We start from the raw sequence: 13,694 nt of genomic DNA on the forward strand, positions 1-13,694 counted from the left end.
ACTGATCTTAATTCCGGTTGGCTTTTATTCCTGTTCTAAGCCATTTATTAAGAACCACGTACCATCTTCTTATTCTGAGATCAGAGAACCATATTGCTCATAAAGTATCACCAAGCACAGTGATACTTCAATGTTTGGCTTAGGAGGTTGTGTCCATGGAGCTTAAATTTGGCTTCCCTGAAGATTACAGGATTCCTTGGCTGACAGTGGTTATTACTCTGCACCATTCCAGAGGGTACACTTACTTTGAGTTGTTTTATCATTATACAGCTTTGGGGGAGTATGAAGGCCTTGACAATACCTGGACAAAAGCCAAGGGAATGACTGAAGACCCCTGAAATAGGCACAACTCGGAAATCAACTTTTACTTTGACTCTACAGTCCTTAATAAAACACAGTAGACAACCACTGAAAATCTCTAAAGAATGAAGGCTACACATTTTCTGAGTAACTCAGCCAGGAATGCCTGATTTAAGAAACTATAGTTTTTGTGAAGCCAGAAGGTCCTTCAACTTGATGCCAGATGTTGGCTCCACCAGTAACTTAAGATGGCTTCAACTCTCTATACCCTGGTTCTCTCAGTTCTAAAAACAGGATTTTGCCACCAAAATGAAATGACTTAAAATTTTTTGAAAGCAAAAGATCTTGGTGGCAACCCTCCATTTTTTTTCCTAGGCATAATCAAGCAAATACATTCATATATCTTTACCCAAAGGGGCTAGCAGTGTACACATCACTTAGTACTTTTCCCCCTTACTTAGTTTATCGAGAACTTTCTACCAGGACAATAATATAGAGCCAACTCATTCTTTTTAATAACTGCATAACAGTCCACAGGATAGTTTTCTTGAATTTTTTTTCAATCATTGCCCTATTGATGGATAGTTGGAGATTTCTGTTTGTTTGTTTTGCTGTTTCAAATAATGATCCACAAACACCCTTATACATTTAACCTTTCACAGGAGTGCCTTTATTTATGAGAAACAGAATAATTCTAGGGATTAATTGAGCAAAGGAAATGTTTCTTTTTGATTTTGATAGATAGCAACACATATCAAAAATGCAGCCACAATTCTCTCATCAAAAGCATATGGGCATGTCCATTTTCCCCAATCATTATGTCAGCCCTTGATGTTATCCGATTGATAGATAATCTGACAAACGTTATTTGCATCTGTCTCTTTCAACTAAAAGTGGAAGTATTCACTATTCCCTGATTTATTCCTTACTGTTTAATAGGAACTTCATAAATTTAAGTCTGGTGGAGGTACCATTCTGCAGCAATGTTTGCTTTACCAAGTAATAGACAGAAAATCCAAGGGAAAGAAAGTACATAAACATCCATGATTTTAGTTCCTGAACTGGACACAACATTCAAATGCCAGGGATAAAGTAAAGGAATTTGGTTCCAAATTGATTGTTCCCAAATTAGGGAACTGGATTCTGGGAAAGGAATAGAGTTCCTCTGTTCACACTGTTCTGCACCTTGTTCAAACTGCACCTCACCATGATTTATCCAGATGCTGTTTCTTGTCCTGAAGTTCTCTTTTCAGGCTCTCCACTTCAACCTTCAGCTCGATGTTCTGAAAAGCAAACAGGCATTTACCATCATTAACTGCCATACTTGGGTCTGGACTTGTTTCATAGCATCTCATCGCATCTGAGCCCTTTCATAACCCTCCACATAAATGGGAATTCAGATGAATCGGTAATTTAGTCAAGAACAATGGACTGTACAGCTTCAAGATTTCCCCTGTACTACTTATTTGTTCTCAGCCTGTTCATCATTGTCCCTGGATGATGAACACTGCCCAAGGCGATTTGCTCTTTAAAACATTAGATATCAAAGTGTATATTAAAACAATTTTTTCTTACTAATGTAAGTTTGCTCCTTAAAACCAAATTGCTGGGGCTGGGATTGTGGCTCAGTGGTAGAGCACTTGCGTAGCATGTGTGAGGCACTGAGTTTAATCCTCAGCAAGACATAAAAAATAAATTAATAATTAATTAAATAAAGGTATTGTGTCCATCTACAACTAAAACAATGCTGTCTGCAGAGTTATGTTTTAGATTTAATTATTTTATTGTGAGAATTTTTTAAAACAATTCTTTCTTTGCCTTTACCATGAATTTGACCTTTCATAAATTAAGATAAAAGGGGACTCTGATGTTAAATCTATGCAAGAAACAGTTTTTTGTGTTTTGTTTTGTTTTGAGGTAAAGCAGCAACAAGTAAGATTCTGGCAAACAGAAAAAGAAAATAAAAACATCCCAAGTGAAGTATGAACAAAGATTTGATGAAATGCACGTGATGCATCCAGTGCAGGTTAAGTGACTTGGTGAGTGGCAAGGAATGGGAAAATCAGTAGAGAAAATAGTTTGAAGCCAGGTGCAGTGATGCACACCTATAATCCCATCAACTCAAGAGTTTGAGGCAGGAGGATTCCAAGTTTGAGGCCAGCCTAGACAACTCAGTGAGACCCTATCTCAAAACAAAATGTTAAAAAGGCTAGGGATATAGCTCAGTGATAGAGTGTCCCTGGGTTTAATCCCCAAACACTACTCCCAAAAGTTTGAAGCTAAGTTTGGAAAAAATCATACCAAAAGAGATCAAGGAGATTTAGGCAAAATATCACCACATTCAAGTCTGTTGAGGAAGAACTTGTGATAGATACGAAGATAGGTGAGTGGCCAGATGGATGGGAACTGTCTGCGGCCATACCAGTACAGAGAAAAAAGACCCAAAAGACATTTAAGAGGCAGATTCCATAGGGCTTGCTGACTTGTGAGATTCAAATTAGATTAGAAGGTGGAGCAAAGATGATGCAGAGATTTCTAGCACATGCCTAGTGACATACTCTTTAACTAAAATAGGGAACAGAAAACAGAGGAGCAAGTGTGGGGGGGAACCTAAGAGGGAGTCTGCAAATGTTGGTTGGAAAATTACTTTATCTCATCTTAAAGATGAGGGTACATAGGTGATTTAATCCCTTCCCTGCTAAAGTCCATGGCACAGTATTAAGCAAAAAGGATGTGACTAAGAGAGAAAGAAGCCTTTACATCATAGGTTGACAAAGTGATATACTGGCTGGAGCACGGAAAGGCACATCATGGATAGTGGAACATATAACAACCACCAATACCTAGGTTTCTTTGAGTCCACGGGAATATGCCAAGCTAGGGTATCACTTACTTTTGGGAGGGATTTCATAACACCTTCTCATGGAGGAAGCAACAATACTAGATGGGAACAATAGACACCTCTTTGATATTAGAAAGTCACTGAGAATTAAAGAATTTTGGAGCTGGACGGCAGTTAGACCCAAGGTGTTTTTGATCATATTGCTAATAACTTTATAGTCTGATCTATTGAAAAGAGTGCTAGCTGATCTCCTAAGAAAACATGTACTTTTGGCTTGGTTTATAGTACAGTGAGATCAGATGAAATTACAGTATCTTAATTGCCTCACGGCTTATAGCATTTAAGAAGAAAGTAATAGCCTGGTCTTTTCAGAATATTCTCTAAAGTTATTTTCTGAACACTAACACTAGGGTTATTGGACTTAGAATTAAAAATATGGGATGTCCACTTCAATTTGAATTTCAGATAAGTAATAAATTTTTATTGTTAAATGTTCTTTGTCATATTTGGGACATACTTAGTTAAAATATTCTTTGTTACTGATCTGAAATTCAAATTTAATTCAGCATCTTGTTCACACCAAAAGATGGATAACTCACAATGCTAACTTCCCCCAAATAAACAACTAGTAGCGAAGAATATCTCAATTTTGTATCAGGAAAAGACCCAAGATTCCTATATCAATTCCATGACTTGGTACTGGAAGAACTATTCATCTATTCTAACTGATAAATCAACGAAGCAAAAGATTTAATAAGTAGCTACTGCATCTTAAACTCTATGCTCAATAGTAAGAGAAATACAAATATCATCATAAGAAATGATCCCTAAGCTAGAGACCCTTCATAGAAGTGACATGAATTCTGTCATATTCCATCATCTGTTACATGGAGATAAGTTCCTTCCTCATTTATAACCTGTCATAGAGGGTTATGAGACATAAATATATTAAGGACATGTAAAAGACTTAGAACAGTGTTTTTGAACATAAATATAAAAATTATTATTATCATCATCCCAACAACAACAATAACAGTATTATCATCCAGGGACAGCAGCAGTTTTGATTTCTGTGAGACCATTGTATTTCAAATGAATTCAGTACTCAAAATGCGATGCTGAGAAAGATGAATCCTATGTTTATTATTTCTGCCACCAACTGATTCATTTGTTAACCCTAGGTAATAATCTGCTGAAGTTTCTTTACATGGAAAATGACACAGAATGAGTAAAAAATTAAAATGTCACATGAAAGAAAATGTAATGTATAATGATGAAGAGTTATTATCAATGGTGTTCCTTATACCTGGCTGATTAAATCATAAAGCCAGATATTTGCTGAGCCATCTCAGATTGCTCAAGCTTCAGCAGATTTTTTAAAAACCTCAATTCTGAAAACACTTGAGGTTTCAAATGACGAGAGCTACATAAATGACTTTTGATGTAATACAGGAAATCTCTATCACATATAAACTGATCCATACTGCAACTTTTTTTCATAAGAAATCCTCAAGCACCTAAATAAAAGCAAACATACAAACAGAGAGTGTGGGAGGCACTGTGAAAAAGTGAAGAGTACTGATTCAGACTAGAAAGAAGTAGGTTCCAATGGTGGCTCTAGCACTTTCCTGCTAGGTGACCTTAGACAGGTTATCTAATAATCCCTCTGAACCTCAGTTTTCTCATAGGTCTTATGGAGCTGCTGTGTGTGTGTGTGTGTGCGCACACTGAGTACCAAATCCAGGGCCTCACATATGCTAGGCAAGAACTCTACCTCTGAGCTACATAACCAGCCCTAGTTCCTTCCTTCAGGTACATGGTTAGAATTAAATGTCAATTAGAGACCTCAGGTCCAATAGGAAAAATATTTAAATCTAAAGGGAAGAAAAATTGAAGGTATAAATTATAAAGGTCCATCCATTCTAAATCCTAGATAAGAAAATAGAGCTAGTTCTTGAATTAATTTGGCCATAGACTCACATATATAAAATACCTTAGCATTTATCTGCTCCAAGTCTCTCATTTTAAACAGAAAAATTGAAATCCAATTGAATCCTGCTGGGAGCCATTAGCCAAGGAGGTATGACAATTTCCTTGCCAGCATACCCCATGTTGCTTAGTGGAAGGACTCGTGGAAATAGGACATTTTGCAGTGACATTGCAGTTAGGTGACCTTGCTCAAGGACCAGGGCGGATCCGGGATTAGGGTGTTCCCGGTTTAAGATAATCGGGTTTAGGGCGTTCCAGGTTTAAGATTATTCCTGCTGGGAATAGGGCGTACCCTGCTGCCTGTGAGTTCGGGAATAAAGAGTTGCTGTTTGAATCTACAAGCTGTGTGGTGGCTCGTGATTGTGTGCCCAGCCAGACTGCGGCATTTGTGCCCAGCCAGACTGCGGCATTTGGTGGCCCGTACGGGGAACTTCTGAAGCTTAGAGGTAAGTGAAATTGCTCGCCCCTGAGGAAGAGCGAAAGAATGGGTGACCAATTCAAAAAACAATATGCTCTTGTTTTGATTTATTTTGTTTTTATTTCAAGTTGCCTGTTCCTAGAACTTTCTCAGGCAAACTGGGGAAAATGGTTGACTCAAGGTTTGAAGTTGTTCGCCTCCGAGCAAGATAAATTGTTAGAGGAAGAAGGCACCCCAGTAAGACCAAGAACAGTTAGGACATATGTTGATACAATACAAAAATGTAGCCCATGGCTTTTTAAAGACGAGTTATTAAGTATATCAATGGGACCATCATGGTATCCTGTAGAAGGATTTTTCTTCAAGAAAGAGATGGCTAGTTTTGTTTACTACACTTGTCTAAGATCTTGGTTTCTACAGACATCTGATTAATTTACAAAGGTAAAGTGTTAAATCAACCACTAAATATGAAATCAAGTACTCTTTACTTATTAAGTTCCATAAGGTAATATATTTAAACATTATGTGTGTTTTCATAAATTGGTAAATGGAAAAATGTTTAATATTGCTTTGTGTCTGTGTCTTTGCTAAAACAAGGTTACTAAGTGTTAAGATTCTATCATGTGTAATTTATATACAAAGAGTAGAAAAATTTTCAGTTGGGTTTCAATTATAGTATTATAGTATCATAAAAAACATGAAAGTCTTTCATTTTATTAAAGTGGAGTAATTTGTCTAAATCAGAAATTTTATAAGAGTTGTTTCAAAATGTGAATTTATAAAAAGGGTTAACAGTTAAAAAAGAGATAGAAAAAGATTCAAGATGTGGAAATATATTTTAATATAAAAGGTTAAAGGAAAAAAAATGTTTCTAGATGAGATAATCTCTGTGTGGTAAAGTAAAAAGTTGTAAAATGCCATTTAAAAAGATTTTGAGGAAACTAGACTTACTTTAAAAGCTTGAGAAAGGAAGAAAGAAGAAAAAGGTATTTGTACATGGCAGATTGAGACAAAGCTTCTCAATGGAGTTTAAAAAAAAAGCCTTTGGTTGAAGGGCAGCCATGTAAACTAACATTGAAGCGATTTAAACAAAATCTAAGCCTCGTTTAAAAGAGTGAAGTTGTAGGTGGTAAAAAAGTACATTTAAAAGTACAGTATAGATGATAATTAAAAGGCTTTAAAAGGTTAAATTGAAGGTGGTTAAAATGCCTTCATGATGGAGGAAAGAAGCTTAGTTAATCTTAAAGGCATTGCTTAAAAAAATGAGAAGATAATAGGATTCAAGTAAGGTATTTCAGGTAAAAAATACAAAAAGCTAAGACAACTATTAGATACAGACATATACTTATTAAAGCAAAAAGAGGGAATTGGAAAGGGGTATATATCCCCTAAAGATAAACTTAAAATAACGCTTTTTACTCTAAACTTTTTAAATTTGGATTCATAAGGACTTAGTGCTGCGGAAAGGCATATGTATCCAAAAAAATGTACATAAGCCTAAGGTACTTTGGAAAGATATTCTAACAGGACAATGGAAAGGTCCTGACCCAGTGATTGTCTGGAGTCGGGGTTTTGTTTGTGTGTTTCCACAGGGAGAACAGCAGCCAATTTGGATTCCAGAGAGATTAACTAAAACAATTTCTACAGATCGAAAAGAAGATGATTTGACTCAAATCCATAACAGCTGATATCCAGAACTCCAGCTTGGCCATTCTTACATCTGTGACAGTGATTAACCAGGGTGCTTTTTTCAATAGCTATTTTATTATTGCATTTTTCCACATCATAAGGTTCTATTTTTATTTTTTGAGCTCATACAAACCTAGGTTAATGTTTTTCTGATCAGTTTTATTTTTTGACTGTGGAGTTTTTAAACATTGCAATGGAGATTTCACCTAGGTAAAGCTACAAGGTCTTTACTATTTTCTTATGTGTTGTACGTTTGTGTACACTCTTGTGTTTTGTGTTGTATGTCTGCATGTGCGTATGTCCATATTTCTTATATGAGGAGCGCTCATGAAAAAATGGATCCGAATTATTATTATTTTTTTTATTCACGTGATTTAAATGGTTTAATTTAAATTAGGTAAACAGCTGTTAAGGATTGTTTTTAAAGGTGGTTAACAGATCTGTTTGTTTACTAATTTAAATTAGGTAAACAGCTGTTAAGGATTGTTTTTAAAGGTGGTTAACAGATCTGTTTGTTTACTTTCACCTTTCCTTTTCATTATATTTAATAATTCTTTTCAGGATAATGTCTTTTTAGCATCATTGCCAGAATTCCTATCTTCATCCCAGTGCCAGTGAAGACAAAGATAAAACCAAACTACAGCTTCTATGATAGCTATCACAGTAAACTGTATAAACTGATACATCAATGAATATAACTCAACAAGTAATGCTCAATCAAGGAGTCAACTTACTTTGGGAGGAAACGGATTTTGGGAGGAAATGGACATACTGATAGATTCCTCCACTTTGAACTGCTTGCAGAACTTGCCTGGACTATGTAACTATCGTTTGGTGCAGCAAATTGTGGTAATGCTGGCATATCTTTGCTGATAGTGTCACCAGTGATGCAATTTTTATTTCCTTGGCAGCGCACCCCATGTTAATTGTGGTAGTGCTGGCATATCTTTGCTGATGGTGTCACCAGTGATGCAATTTTTCCCAAGGAGCCGTCAATTGGCTTGGTGTTGTGGCATTTCTGTATCTTCCTCCCTTCTGCTAGTGATGGTCTAAAATTTGGGGGCCAATGGCTGTATGCTGGACCGGTAGTCAGTGACGGGTATGATCCAATTGCAGTGGTATCAACCTAAGACAGGAGGCTGACGCCTAAAGGTCAGTTTTCCAATGACGGGTAAGAACCATATGTTGAATTGGACAACCTACCAGGCACGGTCCTTAAGCCACATTGCTTGTTGTTTAATTAATCAGAAGGGGGGAGATGCTGGGAGCCATTAGCCAAGTAGGTATGACAATTTCCTTGCCAGCGTACCCCATGTTGCTTAGTGGAAGGACTCGTGGAAATAGGACATTTTGCAGTGACATTGCAGTTAGGTGACCTTGCTAAAGGACCAGGGCGGATCCGGGATTAGGGTGTTCCCGGTTTAAGATAATCGGGTTTAGGGCGTTCCAGGTTTAAGATTATTCCTGCTGGGAATAGGGCGTATCCTGCTGCCTGAGTTCCCCTTGAGTTCTCACGGGATTCAGACAGTATTTTTTGGGAGATAGAAGCCCAGTGGATGTGGATTTGGGCAGAGAACGTGGATTTGGGCAGAGAACGTGGATTTCCCCAGAACGTGTTTGTAGACGGCTGGTGTGAGTTCGGGAATAAAGAGTTGCTGTTTGAATCTACAAGTTGTGTGGTGGCTCGGGATTGTGTGCCCAGCCAGACTGCGGCATTTGTGCCCAGCCAGACTGCAGCAGAATCCAGTATTCCACTTCGGCTTCAACATTTCAGCCAGAGAAACCAGCTCAGAAGACAATGTCCAGCTGTGTCTGATAGTAGAATGCGGTAAGTTATAAAATTAGAGAACATGTTGTATTTAGTCCTTGAAGGAACATATAGAGGGGCTATGATGGTAAAGAGCATACATAGGTCCTGAAGGCAAGAAGAGGGCTCTCAAAACCCTTGATCTCCTTATCTATCAAGGGGGCTGTAATGGTACCAATTTCATATGGATGTCAAGAAGATTAAATGAAATAATGCACAGAAAGCATATTGCCTAGCATGCAGTAACCATTCAAAAATGTTAGTTATTATTGTCTACAAAAACAACAATTTATCATCTCTGACCAGGATAGCTGGATTTCTTAGCCATAATCACATATTAAACTAACACTATGTCATAGAAAGGGATAAATAATTACTACACAAAAAGTGGGATGTCCCAGGCACCTGCAGATGAATACACACCCAATCAGAACTACTTTCACTTTAGCTTTCTCATTTTGAGATAAATAGCAAAGAGAAATGAAAATGAGGGAAAGGAAAAAGAGGAAAGACAAGAAGTAAAATGAATTCTTTAGAATACAGCATCATGTCTATTCAAATAGACAATAGGTTTATGAATCTCATACCAAAGTGCTAAAATAGCTTTATCTCCACAAGATTAGATACAAATCTAGTAATCAATTATTCCAGTAGACCAAAGTAATTTCGTGAGTGCTACAAAATCTTACCACATGGTAATGCAAACACAAACCAATTTACAATTCCAAAGTCTAACCCTTTTGCAACCTCTTTTCTGTAGAAAAATCACTACATAGTTTATCACATTTATTTGTTCTCCACGAGTGAATATGCATGCATAAATCATTAAATTCTAAGTATAACTTAAATGGATCCCAAATTAACCACATCTGATTATTTATCACCAAATTTCATCAGCCCTTCCTCAAGATATCTAGGGATATTTATGTATTCAAGAAAGGGGGGCTGGAAGGAGAGCTCCTCTCTTTCCATGTCTCCAAATTAGTATTCACCCAACTAACTCAAGGAGAGGTTTCAGTGGTAAAGCTCAAATTAAATAGGAACAACAACAAACTTTCAAATTTTTCATTATAATGTTAGTACCTAGACTAAAGGACAGGGCTAATAAAAAGTTTGTGGATCAATCATGTTTAATTAGACTTTCTCCAAGTCTGCAGCTTGTTTTGTTTTGGGAAACACCACTGGGTCAGAGTCTTAAAGCAATAAATGTTAAACATAGGATCCCACTGAAATGATTTGTACACTGTTACCAGAGTTAAATACAGTATCAAGTTAAAAGCAAATAGCAGAACTAATTACGGGACTCCTTCCAAGTCTTCAATTTTAACTCTTTAAATTATCCATCGTTCTTATAATTAATAATGTGCCTATCTCTTTTAAAAAGAATATTTTCAAATTCTTCTACAATAAAGCCATGGCATACTAAATCCTAAAAACCTACTTTAAAAAAAAAAAAACAAAGAGAAATGGCTTTGCCTTATCAATTAAACAATCTTAATCCAAAAATATGTCCATCTTTTTATCATAGGTCAATAATTTACCCACTGTTTCCCACATAACAATAATATTCCATGAGCCATTTCTATGAGCAGGCAAGGGGGAAGTTAAAATTGAAAAAGTACAGTTATAGCCAGGAGTGTTGACATGTCCACTCCACCTCTTCCAAGTCAGGTCTTCTATATCTCTTAGTGTTGAATGGGACTTTAAAGGTCTCATGGGAAATATGGCAATGAACAGGCATTTCTTATATTCAGTATGCCTGGAACTCAGTTGAAGAGATAAGATCAAAATCCAAGATAAGGCTTAAAATGGTGAAGGTGGTACTTGGTGAGGCAATATAAATATGACTGGAGTTGCCACATAAGGTTTATTAGGTAAGATACACAGAAGTGGAGAAGGTCATTACAGATGAGGAAATATCATTATTAAAATAGAAACTGCTATACACCCCAAATATACAATTGTGTTTTAGTAGCTCACTTACTCCAAGCATGAATATTTGATAGGGGAAAGTTACAGAACAATTATAAATTTCCATCCATAAACTGTGGGGTAGAGCCATACAAGGAAATATTATTTAGGCATATAAAAGAATGATAAATGCTTCAACATGGATGAAGTTTGAAAGCATTGTGTTAAATGAAATCAGTCACACACAAAAAACTGTGTTATGATTCCATGTACATGAAAAGTCCGAATTAGGCAAATCTATAATGATAGAAAGTAAATTGATGATTGACTAGGGCTAGGGGAGATAGGGAAATCAGTGATGGTTCATGAGTAAAGGTTTCTTTATGGATCTGATGAAATGTTCTAAAATTGATTATGATGAAGGCTGCATGAATGAAAATATTTGGAAACATTGGTGTGTACACTTCAAATGAGAGAACCCTAATGTTATTTTTTGAATCTCTCACTAAAGTCATTATAAAAATGTTTCAAAAAGCCCTAGAAAGTTTTCAGTAGTTAAATGATAAACATTGTTGCAAATGCACTTGGGACAGAGTGTGGTACATAGGAATACTATTACTATATCTGAACTACAGAACAAAACTATACATTCTCTTTGAGCTTCTCCAATGGAAGTTATTATCTGGTATTCCTGAATCTCTTTCCAATCATGCCCTCCTCTCTAGCCTTCCTTAATACCACCTTATTAGGCACTCCATGAGCCTCACCAGTATCAGAGTAAATAATCTTATATCTGGTCTCTCCAACCTTGGTTTCTCCTCTATTTACATTTTTTCCTAAAGTATAACTCTGATTATTCCATTCCCTGTTCTCAAAAAGTCTTTCATGATTTTAAACTGTACAGCAGTGAAATTTCACGTGACAGCCTGTATTTAAAATTTGACCTCAATCTATTATTCAGTTTGATCTCCCATAATTATCCACCAGCCTAACTAGATTTCCAGAACACGCCCTAGGCTTCCTTGGTGCCACATCATTGTTCTTCCTTCAGTTTCATCATTAAATGCCATATTCCTTATGAAGCCTTACTTCATCTCTCTCCCAGTTAAAATTAATTTATTTTACCTTTGATGATATGAGTTTTAATAACTCTTTGTCCTTCAACATTGACATACCACAGGATGCATATTTTTCTATGACTTATTTACCCTTTTGAATTATAAGCTTCCTAAAGACAGAGTAAATGATGATATGGTGGAACTAGCCAAGTATACTGATTATTAAGCATCTGCCCCTCATTCTGTGAAGTTGGGACAGGAATTTCAGATAGATACATCTAGGTCCAAATGCCTTCCTGCCATTTCCTAGATGGGAAACCTTACTTTGTGTAAGTAACCTAATGTTTAAGGACCTAATTTCCTTATTTATAAAATAGGAATTTAAAAAATTACCTTAAAAGCTATAGTTAGGAATAATTGAGCCTATATAAAGTACCCAGCACAATGTCTGATTTAAGTGGCTGGCCACTGTGAGTCATCCAAGGCCCAGTGCCTCACATCTATGTGTGTAGTAAAAGCATTGAATGAATGAACCAACAAATGAATAAACTTGCAAGGAAAAGGTGGACAAGAGGCAGAGGAAGTGGGGTGACAATGATGTTTGTTGAGTAAGTGAAAAGGGATAGACTAATGCTGTGAGACTGTGTGAACAACTTTTTAAAAAATTTTTACTTATATATGACAGCAGAATACATTACAATTCTTATTACACATATAGAGCACAATTTTTCATATCTCTGGTTTATATAAAGTATATTCACACAAATTCATGTTGCCATAAATGTACTTTGGATAATAATGATCATCATATTCCACCATTATTTATTACCCCATGCCACCTCCCTTCCTTTCCCACCCCTCTGCCCTATTCCTCCCATGCTCCCTCTCCCTATCCCACTATGAATCAGCTTCCTTTTATCAATGAAAACATTTGGCATTTGATTTGGGGGGATTGGCTAACTTCACACTTAGCATTAACTCCATCCATTTACCTGCAAATGCCATGATTATATTCTCTTTTATTGCTGAGTAATATTCTTGTGTATATATGCCACATTTTTTTAATCCAGATGTATTGAAGGGCATCTAGGATGGCTTCATAGACTAGTTATTGTGAATTGTGCTGCTATAAACATTGATATGGCTGTGTCCCTGTAGTATGCTGTTTTTACATCCTTTGGGTATAGACCGAGGAGAGGGATAGCTGGGTCAAATGGTGGTTCCATTCCCAATTTTCCAAGAAATCTCCATACTGCTTTCCATATTGGCTGTACAAATTTGCAGTCCCACTAGCAGTGTATGAGTGTACCTTTTTCCTCACATCCTTGCCAACACTTGTTGTTTGTATGCATAATAGCTGCCATTACAGACACTTCTCAGAAGGTGATATACAATCAATCAACAAATACATGAAAAAATGTTCATCATCACTAGCAATTAGAGAAATGCAAATCAAAATCACTCTAAGATTTCATCTAAAAAACTTTTTTTTATCTGAAATCTTGAAAAGATTTTCTCCATTGTAAGCTGAGAAGAGCCTCTAAGAGGTAAACTACTACCCTACTGAAGAACTGTTGAATGCAATTTAGTTTTACAGCTTCCTCTTTCTCCTTCCTTCTAAAAGGGCCGTTCTCTTCCTGTGCACTACATTAAAACTCAGAGATAAAGATCTCCAGATCT

The 13,694-nt window shown here is 36.4% G+C and overlaps 1 protein-coding gene across 2 annotated transcripts in view; it reads right to left on the bottom strand.

Moving 5' to 3' along the window:
* Positions 1 to 13,694, bottom strand: part of Pde4dip (phosphodiesterase 4D interacting protein) — a 217,112-nt gene that overhangs the window by 102,966 nt on the left and 100,452 nt on the right. For both annotated transcript variants that reach the window (XM_071618121.1, XM_071618119.1), the window contains exon 5: positions 1,507 to 1,583. In XM_071618121.1, the coding sequence (XP_071474222.1) occupies positions 1,507 to 1,583 (77 nt within the window). The remainder of the gene's footprint in view (positions 1 to 1,506; positions 1,584 to 13,694) is intronic.

The sequence above is a fragment of the Marmota flaviventris genome, chromosome 10, assembly GCF_047511675.1.
Source record: "Marmota flaviventris isolate mMarFla1 chromosome 10, mMarFla1.hap1, whole genome shotgun sequence".
NCBI lineage: Eukaryota > Metazoa > Chordata > Mammalia > Rodentia > Sciuridae > Marmota > Marmota flaviventris.